This window comes from Peromyscus eremicus, chromosome 12 (genome assembly GCF_949786415.1).
Source record: "Peromyscus eremicus chromosome 12, PerEre_H2_v1, whole genome shotgun sequence".
Classification (NCBI taxonomy): Eukaryota; Metazoa; Chordata; class Mammalia; order Rodentia; family Cricetidae; genus Peromyscus; species Peromyscus eremicus.
In genome coordinates, this window is record NC_081428.1 from 20,347,424 (window position 1) to 20,363,699 (window position 16,276).

Consider the following 16,276-nt stretch of genomic DNA (forward strand, 5'->3'; position numbering starts at 1 on the left):
TGAAGCAGAACCAGAAACTAATTTATAGGTAGAAAATGTTGTCAAAGTGCTTAGCAAATATATCACAAGGTTTCATAAATTTATGTAAATGTAACAGGAAAAAAATCTTCTCTGGCCGGACTTTTCTATAAAATCAGGCTTACAGGTTCAAAATAAGGGAAGAAGAATAAGATCTGGTAGAAAGTAAATGTCCCTGGTATTGTCCTGTTCTCATACAGCAGGGACTAGGTGGTATCCCTTTTATATCTACATCATTAGTTTAATGAACACTATGTAGTGTATGTCCTTTGAATGCTTTCCAAATTTAATTTTTCTTTGTGGAAATTTCAATACTGGCTTTGCTAGTTTTCATCCTTAGTAAAAGACAATGGCAATTTTTTAAAAATTACTCTTTGATAATTTAAGACATGAATATAATGTACTTAAATCTTTTCCAACCCTTCTCCCAACTCTTCCCTTTTCTTAACCCACTATGTCCAATTAGTGCTGTCCAAAGCTCATGGGCATTGAGTTCCATCCACTAGAGAATGGACGGCATCCCACAGACTGCCAAACCTTAAAATACAATATGCCCCTTTCAGTTACGGAGTAACTTGAAGTTTAACTCAACGTCATACAGTTGAGTTTAGAGACCCAGAAATACAAAGACTCAAGAGTTCCAAAATTGTTTGCCCACAACCACCGTAACATTGCTCTCTCAAGGCTGTGTCTAGGGAGTGCTTGACTATATTCTTAGAATGGAGAAGATGGTCTCTCTCTCTAGGAATTCTCTTTATCTCTGTCAGCGTGCATGTGATGAGTATGGCTCCTAGGAAGTCAAGGTAATAAATCTCTTTTTGTCCCTTGTGTATCACTGGTTCTTTGATTACTTTTCTAGGACTGGTTAGCTAGTCCCTTCTTGCCCGCTTCACCCTGTTCTTCATAGCTCTCACATGTAGGGCACTTTCCTACAATAGTGACATTGCTATCAGTATTTATGACTTTGGTCATTTTTTAAGATCCTTTGATTATCCCAAAGACTTTATGAATCCTTTCAAGATCACTCCAATCTATTTTCACTGCCAAGTTTTTTATAACCCATCTTAGGTTGTACTTAATTTTAATTTGCTTATTAATGTGATTTATGTCAAGATTTTTTTATGATTCTTTTATTGATCCTTAAAAATGTTTTCCATAAACCATTTCTTCTGCCTGGATGCATTTCATTCCCAAAATAATCCTGCCTACAAGTTTCAAGATACAAATCAGCTGGCTTATCTTGTAAAACGTCTTTATTGATGGGCAGAACTCTCCCAAGTGTGTATATTGAGTCCACAGTTCATTTATAGAAGGTTATAGACATTACATTTAATATATTGTAATATAATAGACTACAGGTTTATCTTGATTTCCTGAGAAATTAAAATACCTGAAATATATAAATATTTATGTCAGTTGTTTTAGTCTAACCAGAGAAAGTGGTTCTGGATGACACTCAGTCAAAATTATTTAATGTTATCCATAAAGTTTTTTTAAACCACATTTCTACATACAAGAAAACCTTGGCCCCATGAACTGTAATAGATATGACTGTGTTCATCAAATAGTTATTCTTACTCTTAGGTGCTTAATAGTCAGAAGCTCTTGGACTGAGTTAGACCAGTGTCTGGCCAGATTCTTTTCCTGGCCATTAGTGTGCTAAGCTCACTATTCTGTCGGCCATTTTTCTCACTGTATGGTGAAAAGAAACTGGAAAACACAGGAGAACACTTTCTTGGCAAATTTCGGTTAAGTCCTAAGTATAAAGCTTAAGATACCTGTAAGAAATCTTCCAGAAAGAGATGCACTGTCTAGTTGTTAAGTAGCCTAGAACTGTCTCTACCCTGTCCTTGATAGGGACATGGGACATATTAGTCCCAATCAGGAAATAGTTACATACAGAGGGAATTAACATCTTTTAAATTCTCTCCTTCCTTGATATGCATGCTTTAAGCAGGCTCAATTCTAGTTTTTCTTATAGTGAAAATCACCTCTGTCATCATAGGAAGTTCTTACTAGAATTATTTTCTCTTTTGGAAAAACTAGGTATTGATCACATTACCCTGCTACTGAGCTATGTTCCCAAGCCTAGTTTGTAATCTCAATTTAAAAAAATAAAAGAACCCAAATTAACATTGCTATCCCAGTATTATGAAGTAAATATGGGTATTTTAGTACTGTCTATTGAGAGCGCTTTCTTAATAGATCCAGTAAGTCCATTTATATCTTTCCTAATCACAACTATTCCTATTCCTGCCAAGAGGACAGCCACTGGCTCAAGGCAGGCAGAGGAACCTGAGCAATTATCTTGAAAAGGGTAATGGTGTGCAGTGCTGTCTGCCAAGGAACAAGGAAGCTCTGACCTGTGGGCACAGCGAGTGCTAGACCTTCACTAAATTCTATTGCCACTTTTTCCACGATCGTAGTTACATTTCATGCTTTGATTTCTTATACATGTGCCAGTTTTCATGGCCTATATACCATTTTTAGCTTGGAAAAATCATTTTAAATACTTAGTTTTGACTAAAAATTTTTGTCTTTTAAAAAAAAATGAGTATCGAGCACATGGCCCAACTACTGAGCATATCCGTGAACATATCTTATAATAAAACACAATAGTAATCAATGTTATAACTTGATAATAAAGTACAATGCAAATGGACAAACCTGTAGCTGCAGAACACTCCGCCTCCCTCAGCTTTTGAGCAGCTAAAAGTTTCTCTTGCAGTGCTCTCTGGGCGAGCTGGGTATCCCATTCTTCCAGTTCTTTCTCAAACCGCTGGTTGTCTTCCTCAACGAAATCTCTCAAATCTGGTGGTAACGTTTCTATTCCAACAAGGGCCTGCCCAGTCTCTTTATTAAACTCCTCTGCAAATCATATTTCAAAAACTACTATAAAATTAAGAATTTAAGGAAAAATGCAAAGCTCAAAATAGAATGCATTTCAAATGGAATATAACCTATAGACTATTAGTTATTACATGTAGTTATAGCAAACAATATTACCCGCATTTTCTTTAAAAGTCAAAAAGTGCTCAAACAATGGCATGATTATTTGAAAATGACCTAAGGGATTTGACAATAACACAAACTTCTAGAGTCTCAAGAGTGACGATGAGACACAATATAGGATTAAAATCTTTTGTGACTCTAACACTGATGTAATATCATTTTTGCTGATATAAGAAATCATCCAATCTCCGATTATGCAGGAAGTAGCCTTTTCATAGAAGTAAGAAGTAATCCATGACTTTGTTAGGCTCTACCTGCATAGAACAGAAACTGTTTTTCATGTTAAAAAGTTAACTCTAACACAAAAACACGTAAACTTATGAAGCTTACCAATGCAGCAAGATGTTCTGAAACAAAGTGTAACTACTACTTAAATAGTCAACTCACACTATACATAAAATATAAACTCTATCTAGTTAGAAACGGACAGCCTGGTCAGGGGATACAGCAGGAAGTTGACCGCATCTCTTCAGAGCCTTTACTGGGTGCTTTCTTTATGCAAAGCCCATATTAGAGTAACAGATATGAGAAGACTCCCAGGGACTTGGGCTCTGAGCCAAGCAGATTACTGTGTGCAAGGCTAGCCACACACACAGCTGTCCAATAGAAGAAATCTGTTTGAGACCACGTGAACAAATGGTTTGGGAAAGTTACAAAAAACTTTGCAAGAGGAGATGATGTGAAGTTCAAATGTCAGTAAAGTATCTAAAGTTCAAAATGGGCAGTGATGAGTGAAACTGGAGGAAATGTCCAAGCCAGAAAACACAAGCCTTCTGTGCTAGGCTGTGCTGTCAAATGTCAGCTCATGTGTTGATGCAGTAACTAAAGAGCTCTCACCTATGGAGGAAAACAGATTTCCATTTACTATTTAGCTCTGAGGACAATATGACTGCCTGGGTCCCATTACCGAAGTCTAGCTTAAGGTTGTATTACTTCCTCAATCCAGCTTCTCACTTCTGTCACCAAGGAATACTTCTTATCATATTCTCCACCCTCTGCGTGAATTCATCACACAGCCAGTCACAGCAAGTTCTTTATTCAAATATCTGTCACCCTGGAGCTTAGCAGTTGAAAGCACTTGCTGTTCCTGAGGACCTGGGTACAGTCCCCAGCACCCACATGGTGGCTCACAGCGACCGTCTGTAACTCCAGTTCTAGAGGATCCACTCTATCTTCTGGTGGGCACACAGACACCAGGTTCTGACACAGTGCCCTTTCATACATGCAGGTAAAACACTCCTACACAGAAATAAATACGTAATCTCTAAGTAATAGTAACAGTGATGATACAGCATCTTACCTTGTATTAAGAACTGTGCCTTGTCATTTATGTACATTAAACAGTATGCACTGGCATTTCTATAACCACCAAAGGAGTCCCTTACTAGTTCCTCCCATGATGACTTGGTCACGGCAATATCATTGTATTTCATCCATCTGCTTTCACGATGGTCAAAAATGTATGCCCAGTAGTGCCCGGCATTAGCCTGGCCTTCGTGAACTAGGACAGCATGGAGCCGATAAGGGACCTAACATGGAAAGAAAAACAAAGTTGAACTTCAAGTGTACAGTCTTTTATACTATATTCCAAGGAAATCTGAAAACTGCCTATTTGAGGAAAACTGGGTGGATGGGGCACATTTTCTAAATAGTATTAAAGTTTTTGAGGAAAACAACAGAACAAACAATCATGCACATTATCTGGGGGCAGGATCTATGGAAGTTAAATGAAGTAAAATATATCTAAAACGTGTAAGTAACCGAAAATGTGTCTGTGTGTGCTAGTGGGGGGCCTACTTTCCATGTAGCCCTCCTTGGCCTGGAACCCACAGAGAGCCATGTGCCTCAACATCCTGGGTGCTGGCTTTAAAGGTGTGTGCTACAACTCCTAGCTAGAAGTTAAAGTTTAACTGAGCTTCAGAGATCTCCTAAAATTATGTATCTTTAAATGGTCATGCTTTCTCCCAACGGACATAGTTTTTTTAATTAAGATGTTTGAAAAATGGTTTGTAAATTTTTTTTTTTGTAAAGTAAGCTAGGTACAGCATGAAGGAAATGTGTTAAAAATGTTATCAGAAATTCTCTCCCATTAGTTTATACTATAATACCAAATATACTGGCTATTATAATAAAATATCTCCCAGTTGTATGAAAAACATGTAATGAGAATTAGTATACGATAAACAAGATGGAGATGACAGGACGGAAGGATAGCTCAACAGTCAAAAGCACTGGTTGCTCCTCCAGAGGATCTGAGTTTTTTTCTCAGCACACATGTGCAGCAGTTCACAACTGTCTGTAACTCCAGCTCTAAAGTTATCCAACACCTTTGGCCTCCAAAGGTACCAAAATACACACAAACAAACACATAATTAAAAACGAATCTTTAAAAACAATATAAAGATGAGTTAATGTATGTCAACAGTTCTGACAATGATGGTAGTTCAGCATTCACTTACTTGGATCATGGATTTGTCAGAGTACATAAGTTCAATGGTTCGATGGATTCTGGATATGCTTTCCTGTAGATCTACAAACAGAAGATGTGACTTAATGGATGACAAATGTCACGTGGGTTTCTACTGAGAGTCAGAAGAGAGGGACCGAGGTTCTCTTGTAATTACACTAGAGAAGAAGAAAAGTTTTCTAAACTATTCTTTAAGATGTTACCATTGGAGTCTGTGTGAAGTGAGATGCTATTCAGCACAGAGATAAAGTTAAAAATACAAAAATAGGACTCATCTAGGAAGTATGCAGCGACCAGGCAATCAAACCACACTCAAACCTCCAGAAAACTTTCAAGGAACATTACCACTCACCACCCCATACATAGCACTGGAGACTTTTTAGAAAAAAATCCACTATGTGTTTGTGTACATATAAGTGACTGCAGAACTAAAACAACCAAAGGAAATAGAGTGTAGTTAAGAACTGTAGAAAAGAATCCCACAAAACTCTTTAAAGACTGGGTGTCCTCAGCTACATTTTTCGTAATTTCAAAATCGGGATAACAGAAGTAACTATATCAATACATTAAAATATCATATAATCACAATATAGTACTAATTGGTTGATGAGAATCAAGTAGTCAGAAAAGACTACTAGAAGATATTAGTAACTTCACACTCTGGGAAGACCTACTCTAGCCTGATAGAAAATCAAGAAACCATAAAGGAAAAACATAAAATTAACCCCCTCCAAACACCTAAAACTTTAATCAACATTACAAAAACAAAAACAAAAAAAAAGAGGGCTACAGAGATGACTCGTTGGTTAAGAGCACTGGTTGCTCTTTCAGAAGACCTGGGTTCAATTCCCAGCACCCCGTGGCAAATCCTAGAGGGATCTGACGCCCACTTTTGGTCTCTAGTGGCACTGCCCACAAGTGATGCACCAAAATACATGGAAGCAAAACACTCACACACAAGAAATGAAAAATGAGAGAAAAATACCCAGTAAAGCCAAACAAAAACCAGCATAAAGATCAAATGACAAACTGGGAAAATACTACCTATAGCATGCACTGTGGGCAAAAAGATTAATGTCTCAAATAGAGTACACCGGCTTTTAAGAAATAAGAATTAGAAAAATTGTGTAATGCAAAATATAGGTAAATGAACTACTTCACAAGTTGTTACAGAGAATAAACAATGTATATAATACTTTTCAGCATTCCAGTTTTGGTGTATATTAAACTGTCCAAAATGTTTCCAAAATGAAAAAATGAGAAAAATAAGACATTTTAAAAAATATGAACACTCAATGCAATCATAATTAAGGTAAAGAAATTGAGACACTGAAATGACATTTATGAGCTATCAGACTACTCCAGAGTAAAATACTCCCAGGGTTTGGGAATATCCTGAGTGTACCCTCTCATACAGAACTATTTTAAAACAGAGTCATAATTTTAAAACCTACACTGTACCTAAGCTGAAAAATGTTACCTTAAAAAAATACTCTATTTATTGAAGACTATTATGTGTATATGTATTATATATATATTATATATATTATGTGTATATGTATTATATATATATATATATATATATATATATATATATATATTAGGCCAACACTGTTTGTAGTTAACACATGGATATTAAATACATTGTTTCTGTATGTTGGGATACTACTCAGCAATTTAAAAATCAAAAATAGAAATTAAAGACAGAAAACAAGTATGTGGAGTAAATGAGTCCTTCCTGACCCACAGCATGGTATCCACAAGATCTTATGACATGAATGTCCTCAAGCTCATCTATCTAAAATGACAAAGAGTGAACTCATCATTCTTTCTTCCTCTTCCAGGTAGGGAACACCAATTTGTCTTTTCAAATGTATATTTAGTTATTTATGCTACTGTGAACTAAAGGCACCAATGATTTTTCTCTCATGCCTGTGGTCATTAATCTCCATGTGTACTGTCACTGAATAATATTTCAGAAACTTTCATTTCTTTTGTCCCTTGATGCAGTACCTTTCTGTCAAAAGTTTATTAGCGTCCACCATCTGCCATGTCCAGAAGGAAATTATCCAACACTTACTACAGTATTCAATAAACACGATGCTTAATTAATTTTAGCAAATTCTAATATTAAAATTATTTTATATGATATTTCAATATTAAGACAAACCCTCTAGTTACTAAGGCTAACAGTACAATTAGTTGCTCTATTAAACTGTGACTATTTACTTATCCATAAGAGTCAGTTTGACTATTTATAAGACAATTAGGGCTGTTTAATGTAATTTCATCCTTTTAATATAAAATAATACTTTAGAGTTAGTAGAGTATATTTCGACAAGCAAAAAAAAACTATACTATAGTCCACCATGAAATATTATTTTGTTAAAATTAAAGAGTATATTTTAACCAAAAAAATAAAGAGATGTTCGAAGTTTCTTTTAAGAAAGACAGGTAACTCAGCATTACAGTATGTATGTGTTCATGCACAAACACTCCCACACATAAAACCCTTATTTTTTTATTTGGCTGCATATGCCCTGAAAATCGTACTTATTGGCACTGGGATCATAGATTATTTCTGCAAATCTGTTAGACCAGATTTAAAAATTAAAATTCTAAGGCTCAGCATCTCTAGCATGAATAAACCTCCAGGTTCAATCTCAACAATTTAGAAAAAAAGCAAACAAAAATGAAAATTTGCTTTTTAAATTCTTACACCTAAAGACAGTTATCCCCTTTCCATTATGCGAACATCAGAAAGTAGAAAACTTCAGTACAAATTCTGAGGCTCTGTGACATTTCACCAATGGAGTAGCTGTGAATGCCAGTTTGATATAAATTTAGAACACTAGACTGCAAATCAGACCATCTGTTATATCATTAATCAGCTAAGTAATCTGAGGAAACCCTTCTGTCCCTGTGAATCTGACACTCACAGCATAAACTGGAGAGCCAGATCAGTTTCTCTCACATAAAATCTTCTCAGAAAAGATTGAAGAAAAAAATACTAGTGTTTAAGTATGAAACCAGAAGTGCTTTTCCTATCAGTGTCCGCCGTCATCTGAAGTGAGAGGAGCCCAATATGAGAAGCTCTTACCTCGTGTGTCATTTTCTATTTCTGTCCTCCAGCGATGTAAACAGCTCTCCAGCACAGACAGTTCCTCTTCTGTTATGTGTCTTGGTGCCGGATGCATGGGCAAATCTGGAGGTATCCGAGACTGAGTGAAGGGTTTGTGTATCACTGTCCTCAAGGACAGGGCAGCACCTGATGCAGGTGATGAGCTGGGCAGTTCCGAAGCAGGAGCTCCCTGCTGTTCTGTTGTGCTGTATTTCAAAGAAGACACTACTGATTAAACTTCCAAACTGAAACACTGGGGCAGACTAGGCCAAATACATAGATAGATAGCATCAGGGCCTCTCGTAACTTCTAGAGGAAACGATCTTAAGAAACAGATCTAATATCCTGATGAAACATTTAGTAACTGAGGACTAAAGCCTCATAAAGATGAAATTGTGACTTTAAAGTAAGATTTATCTTTCTGTTTTTAAATGGGAAATCTAATGCATGCTCTAATTAAAGATCTCTTGCTAATACCAACTTACATTAACAGAAAATTTCTACTCTAATAGAACTGTTTCGCATATCATAAAAGGTTCAAAAACTACAGACCAAAACATTGTAAAGTATAATCCTGAACAGAAAAAAATTTATGAAAATTTCAATCGATAACCATTGAACTGCTGAAATAATAAAGAATAATCTTCTAAGTGAATCTACCTTTTTAGAAGGTTTGTTGAAGTTAATCACAATACGTACATTTTATAAAACGCTGCTTGAATGCATTAAGGATACAGGCCACAGTACCATACTGTACTGGGAAACGTTACCTTGGTAAAGACTGTGATGGTATGGAGCCACTAGTTGAGGAACTAGCATCAATATCATCAACAGGAGAGGTGCAAACAGGTTTACTCGAGGCAAATTCCAATGCATACTGTAGAACATCTACCAAGGGGAATCTTTTGGGACCAGAACCATAGCTTAAATATCTGTTAATAAAACATATCAATGTTTTATCTATATTGTCAGCATATTTGGTTTTTGATGTAGGACTTATAAAATGAAACAAGACAATAAATCAGAAATGAAACTTGCTTGCTTTCTAAGGAAGAAGATGAAACTGAATATACATTAAAGAAATGCACTCAATGTTCTTAAAGGAAGGACAGCAAAGCTGATCAAGATGGAAAGCCATAAGTACGGATGCACCTAAGACGCTGTTCTAAACCGTGGATCAGTGGGAAGACGCTGTTCTAAACCGTGGATCAGTGGAAAGACGCTGTTCTAAGCTGTGGATCAGTGGGAAGACGCTGTTCTAAACTGTGGATCAGTGGGAAGACAAACTGATGGACCATCTGCAAATGTTCTCTTCCCTGAATCCTACACTGGCCTCAGCATCAAGGTAGTTACTTTTACCATTGTTTACCTTGTGAGCACTTTTCACATGTACTGGAACCTTTAAGAATAAAACCCACTGGAAATAGGATATATTCGCACTCAACACTTTATGTTATTAATGTGAAGATTAAAAGCAAATGAGAGGAACTCGGAAAAAGTGGTAGGTCACCAAGTGGACTTACTCCAAGTGCATTTCAGCCAGTAGACTCATCTGGGTGCACAGCACCCACATTCTACACTTTATGGGGTTTCCTAAGAAGCAATGCAGTCCTGTGGATGTGAGAACATCTGCACACACAGCCCCCCCTTAGGGTACTTGGTAGCACTGGTTCCAGTTCCACTCCTATGGGCCGCCTGACCTCCCCTCACGGCGATCTTATTCCTGAGTGAGTTTGCTCTATGAAGCTTGGGAGGCCCGTGAGGCTAGAGTTTGAATCTTCTCATTCAGCTGCCATTCCATACAACACAAATCTCATGCTCTGTGCTAGACTCCCTCAGTTTCCCTTACAGCACCAGAGGAACAAGCTGAGTATCACATATTTAATTTCAATTTCCAAAAGAATCATCTAAAGTCTATTAAAGATGCAAGCTAGTTTCTAAAACTTTTAATCCAAATTTAAATCCAGAATGATTATGACTACCACTGTGAGTTTTCCAAAGCATATTTAAAATAAAGTCTAGATAGTCACCAAACACATGCTTTCCCATTATAATTTCATGAAAGTTACAATACCTCTCTAATCTCTGTTGTAACACTGTGAGGTAATCTTTAAGTCTTTTGATCTCTTCACGTTTAATTCTTGTTATTTCTCTGTTTCTGTGCATATACCTATCAAAGAAAAAATTAGTGATCATTAGTATTTCCAAATATTTCAGAAACAGAGTACTAAGTCTAATTATCACTACCAAAGATCAATTGAAATTTTATAAGATATCATATGTAAAACACAAACATATTTTAAAATCCTAATATGCACATGTAACCATATATCCATAAGAGAAAATGAACACAGCCCCTTGACAAATAGTAAGTTACCATGAATCAGTAAAGCTTCGATTGAAAGAAATAACGTTTTCGCTACATAGTTCCCTTCCCTCACTGACTGAACAGTTGCAAAACTATAACATGTTCTATAAACCATACCTGTCCAGGTATAAAACCTGGGGAAATTCTAATTTGTTGTGAATTTTTTCCGGTCTCCCCAATGCCTGGTTAAATTCAAATCTTGACAGCTCAAACGTTAAGACAGGCGGCAGCTCTGTAAACCAATGCTGAAAGAAAACAACACTGACAGTCACTGTCTGTTTTCTCCACTGCACTTGAAGGATGCTGATACAACACGTGCTGACATCACCATCGGACACCGCGGACAAGGGAGGGCAAGGCTTGCCTTACAGTGAAACCTCCTTTTGAAAGTTTCCCCAGCCTTTGGACATCCCAACAGTGGGTCTCTCTCACACATAAGAGGACAGAGGGAAGCCTTCTCTAGCACACTGCTCTTCTTCCACAACTGTTGGCATTAGAAATCCTAGCCATAAGAAAAGAGCACTTGTTTCCATGAAGACTCAAGAGCTCTGCCTTCTTCAGTCTTATGCTGAGGGACACTTACTGACAGCAATCAACTTGTCAAATCCCATAACTTGACTCAAAGGGAAAAAATAGTCATCTGGCATAAATGCTCACTGTTCTCATCATGAAATTGGGAAAACATTATCTTCTTATTTTTTTCAGATTTTTCTGTTTTCTTCCTATTTTTGCCTTGAATTTTACAACTACACATTATACTAATTTATGAAAAAGACTTGTCATTAGCAAATTATACTAGTCAAATAGAAACTAGTGTTTAGCTTAATGTGCTAAATTTCTTGCTGCTCTGAGCCAGCACCCCCATTCAAAAAAAACCTGTTTTCATGTAAACTTCAAGATTTACAAAAGCCTACTATTTGTTTAAGTTGATGAATATTTACATTCACAAACCAATACAGAGATGTAAAATAATAGAACAAATATTTTTAAGTAGCAACACCAGGATTCAGGTTCAGTTCATTTTGCTAAGCCTGAAATGTTTATTCCTGTGTTAGGGTTCAGATTTAAGTTCATGCACACTTACTGAGGGGTGTGTGGTGCCATTTTTGTGGCACTTGAGGCTCTGACACACTAAAGTAGGTGCTGGCATTTTCTTTAGTAGTAGCTTGTTGCAGGGCTTATAAACCCAGTTCTTATTAATATAAATGGGTATTATCATATAACACTTCTTTTGGGGTTGGAGTATGGGAAGGAGAAGTGGACAAAGGGTCTCACAAGCTACTCTGTCTTATAATCCTATAAAGAGCCCAGGCTAGCCTTGAACTCATGATCTTCCTGCCTCAGCCTTTTTAGTGCTGGGATTAAAAGCATGCACCAACAGCCCAGCATCATTTTGCACTTCTTACGCAGCTGTTTGGTAACTACAAATTGTTTTGTTAAAGTCTGAGGCCTTTTATATGAATTATGTTATTATATTTGCAGTCACTATTCTATCCACTAAGAATGCAATAGGAAATAATACAGATGAAGCTCACTATATCTTCATACATGGAGTTTATGTCCAGACATCAATCAGCAATTGCTTCACAGTGACTGATTAGGAAGACAATGATTTGTACTGTTTTCTACAGTAGTGTATACCTTCTCCAACAGATGGATATAGATGGGTGGATACATGGATAGTGCTAGAGAGAGAAATTGGTGGGTTTAGAAATTAAAACAGCAATGTAGATAAACTTGTCTTTGGGTGTTTTTCAATCAGTTTTTTCATGAAAAAGGCAGAATCTTCCATTTTACCTTATGCAATCAAATAGCAATCTCATAAGAACAGGAACGTCTGCTCTATAGGAATGTGGTTTGCTCTACAGAACCTGATGAATTATAGCAGTATGTGTTCTTGAATTAATATGTGCCTATGTAAAAACTGACCATAACTTCATGTTGCTGATGACTACTACCTTCATGGAAAAGCAAAAAGACACTAAATGGTTACGACAAAGAAAAAGACGGAGAGAGAGATAAAAATTTTAGATGAGAATCTAACAGATTACATATCATACATTCTGTACAAGTTTCACAAATATATCTAAATTACTACAATTAAATGCAGACATATTTTTGAGTATTTTCTCCATTAGCAGCCATGTAACTAGAACCTTAAATTTGCATTGGGCCATTTAAAAGAGAATAGGAAGGCAGAGGACAATGCAAATGCTGAACTCACCTCTTGGCCTGATTTTCCTGAATTATCTGAATGTAAGGACTCAATCTCTCCTTCAATCATCGCAGCTTCCAGGCACTCATGCAGGTCTTTGAACCCATTGACCTGAAGTGGATACTGACCAAACATTTCAGTGTTTTCAAATTTTTTTCCTATAAGATGGTTGGAGAAGTTAATTAATGTTCTTTAATTTGGCCTTTCAGCTATTAAAAGTAAGTGTACATATGGATTCTTTCCTGAACCTGAAAGAGCATCAATGACTGTGCTCCAGGGACTAGGGTTGAGTAGAGCTTTCCTATACACACACACACACACACACACACACACACATGCATATATATTTTATATATAACTATACATATGCAAGCATGCATGTGTGACAATGGGTTAGTAGAACCTTCCCACTGGTTTAAACATGTACACAAGTCACAGGTTGTAATTTTAACTCACATGTATATGAGCTCTTAAGATAGGACATTGTGCTAACATTGGATGTGAATGTATACACACGTATGTGTGTGACAGTAATTTAGCATTATTGGAAGACATTATAGACAGCCATTTCTTGTCATAAGCCAATCAATGATTTAGTTGCTATAACAACCAATGATTGCTATAAACAAATATTGACTAAAACTACAATAAGAGAGTATAAAAAAGCTAAGCTAGTGTTAGGGATAGATAGTAGGGCAATGAATATTCCCACAGCAAAGCAATATTTTGAACTTAAACACTGAGTATAAGTTAACAGGGCCAGATCCTTGGACGGTAGAATATTCTTAGCCAAGGAACAGCATAATTATGAAACTAAGACTCCAAAACATGGCATGTTTAAGCAACCAAAGGAAGATAAGAACATCTTTGAGAAACAGATATAATGTAGTTAGGTGGGGGTAAAGATTTATAATGTCTTCCAGTCCTGCTTAGGATTTTCTTTCATTGTGTTAGTAAAATAAAAACACAGATCAGTCAAATCCGTGAACTATAAATCAGAAGACCCGTGACTTGCTGTGGTGGAAACACACATACACTTACACTAATATGCAAGATGGAGTGTGAATAGGGCTCAGCTGCTGACATTCAGACAGAACACAGACAGCACAACAGGAAGACAAGGCTTAGAGATTCCCATAGCCCTCACATGGATGGACAGTGGATAGTTTCTAGGGACCGAACACAAAGTGCAGGACTACTTTCTCTCTCTGTTCTGGAGCAGTAGAAATCACTGGTTCAGAGTGGCCAGGAGATTTCTATTTCAGGAGCTGGATATGCAAATTTCTGAACCCCTTGCTGACTAGATAGTGGGAAATCACAGTGGTGAAAACTGTAGCCTCGATGACTTCGGGAGTCATAGAAAAGGAAGGGAGCCTACACTAAGTCCTGAGGAACCTACCTTCACATACAATAAGACACACACACACACACACACACACACCATTTTCTAAGTACCCACATAGGCAGAAAAAATAACAAGTGAAAGTAGTGCCCCAGAGGCTAGAGAAGTGTTTTTAAGGAAAAGAAGGGATTAAGAGAAGAGGTGGAAGAGTTAATGCCTGATGCCTTAATATTTACAGGAGTTCAGTATAAGAACTGAACTGGATTCGGTGGATTTGCTCTTAGACAGGAAATCAATAGCCTCACAAGATCTACCTTTTTCAGAGTTGTGGCACCAGCAACTGTTGAAAATAAGGAAGAGCAGGCAGGTGAACCCACCCCCTCACTAGAAGGGACTTAACTATGAGTAGGAACGGATGCCTAGGTATTCCAAAAAGAACATCAGACATGTTTTCTTTCTAATCTTTGTGATGTGAAAGATTAGAACATAGGGAAATACTCTGGTAAACTACAAGGTAGAGAGAGAGAAATTCAAGACTCAGAAAGGGGAGTGAATGGAGTAAGTAGAAATAAGAGCGAGAGACCCAGAATCTAAGAACATAAAGAATGGCCCTTCCATATTCTTATGATGAAAAGAATGTGGTAGATGTGTAAGTGGGTAGAGCTAATGAAGTCTGAAATTCATACACAGAGGGAAAGATTTTCTTCTAAAAAAATTGAGATGTTGGAATTAAATTCAGAGTGTTGGGTAGATTTCACAGGCTTCAAAATAATTCCATGAAAATTGGAAAGCTGTTTCTCAGATAATGAGGAGACCAAAAAAAAATTTTCTAGGCTTGAAATGAGTAGGGAAATGAAAACAGCACCTAAGGAAAATGGAGGGAAGCCAGTGTAGTTTTCCAGGTGAGGTTACAGTGCGGGTGGATGAAGTTCACTTCTGAGGTCCTCCCTTTACCCCAGCTAAGTTTAGACTTCTGTACTATCACTGAAAATTCACGATCCATTACAACTCTCCTGCTGTGGAAGTTTTACCCAGCGACACTCAGGTAAGCAGTGCATGGAGAGGAGGTGAAGAGTTTAACAAAGAGTCAGGGTGCTGGTACCAGAGAGAATGGGGGAAAGGCAGACCTGGGTATTTGTAAGAGTGACTTTGAACACCAGGAGGAAAAGGAAGTGTAAACAGGAAAGGCCTGAGAGGAGCAAAGCTAGGTCACTGGAACAGAAGCCCCAAATGCTGAGGATGCTTTGCAGGAAAACACATTAAGAAAGCCACGGCACGCTCCCTGCAAGGAACCATGGGCATTAAATAGAAGATGAGGATGGGAAGTGAAAACATGGTAGGAAAGTGATCTGAAATAAATGACTTTCACTGTAACAAACACAGCCCAAGTAGGAATGTATTTAAACCACATCAATTAGCACAGTATCTATGAAGTAACAGCTACGATGAAGGCTCTCACCCCAGACGGAAGTGCTCTGAGGGGTACTGCAGTGCCCACTCCCAGCCTGCCTAGACCTACTTCCTGAGTTACACAATCACACTTCAGATAAACCAGAATGGCAAAAAACCCTGATGTCATGGACTGCATACTTCACTCCTAATGTTTATTTAGCATTTGAAGAAAAAATGCACTTACCCCATTGTAACCTTTTAAATGCCTAATATGCAGTTTGTATCTGCCTTATTTAGGCCATTACAGAAAGACGATTTCATAAACATTATACTTTGAACAA

General features: G+C 37.2%; 1 protein-coding gene across 4 annotated transcripts in view; it reads right to left on the minus strand.

Annotated features, from left to right (window-relative positions):
- Positions 1-16,276, minus strand: part of Usp25 (ubiquitin specific peptidase 25) — a 104,731-nt gene that overhangs the window by 25,044 nt on the left and 63,411 nt on the right. For all 4 annotated transcript variants that reach the window (XM_059277836.1, XM_059277835.1, XM_059277838.1 and 1 more), the window contains 8 exons: positions 13,211-13,359; positions 11,104-11,231; positions 10,693-10,788; positions 9,389-9,550; positions 8,598-8,824; positions 5,490-5,560; positions 4,331-4,559; positions 2,686-2,886 (listed from right to left, as the gene is read on the minus strand). In XM_059277836.1, coding sequence (XP_059133819.1) covers positions 2,686-2,886; positions 4,331-4,559; positions 5,490-5,560; positions 8,598-8,824; positions 9,389-9,550; positions 10,693-10,788; positions 11,104-11,231; positions 13,211-13,359 — 1,263 coding nt within the window. The remainder of the gene's footprint in view (positions 1-2,685; positions 2,887-4,330; positions 4,560-5,489; positions 5,561-8,597; positions 8,825-9,388; positions 9,551-10,692; positions 10,789-11,103; positions 11,232-13,210; positions 13,360-16,276) is intronic.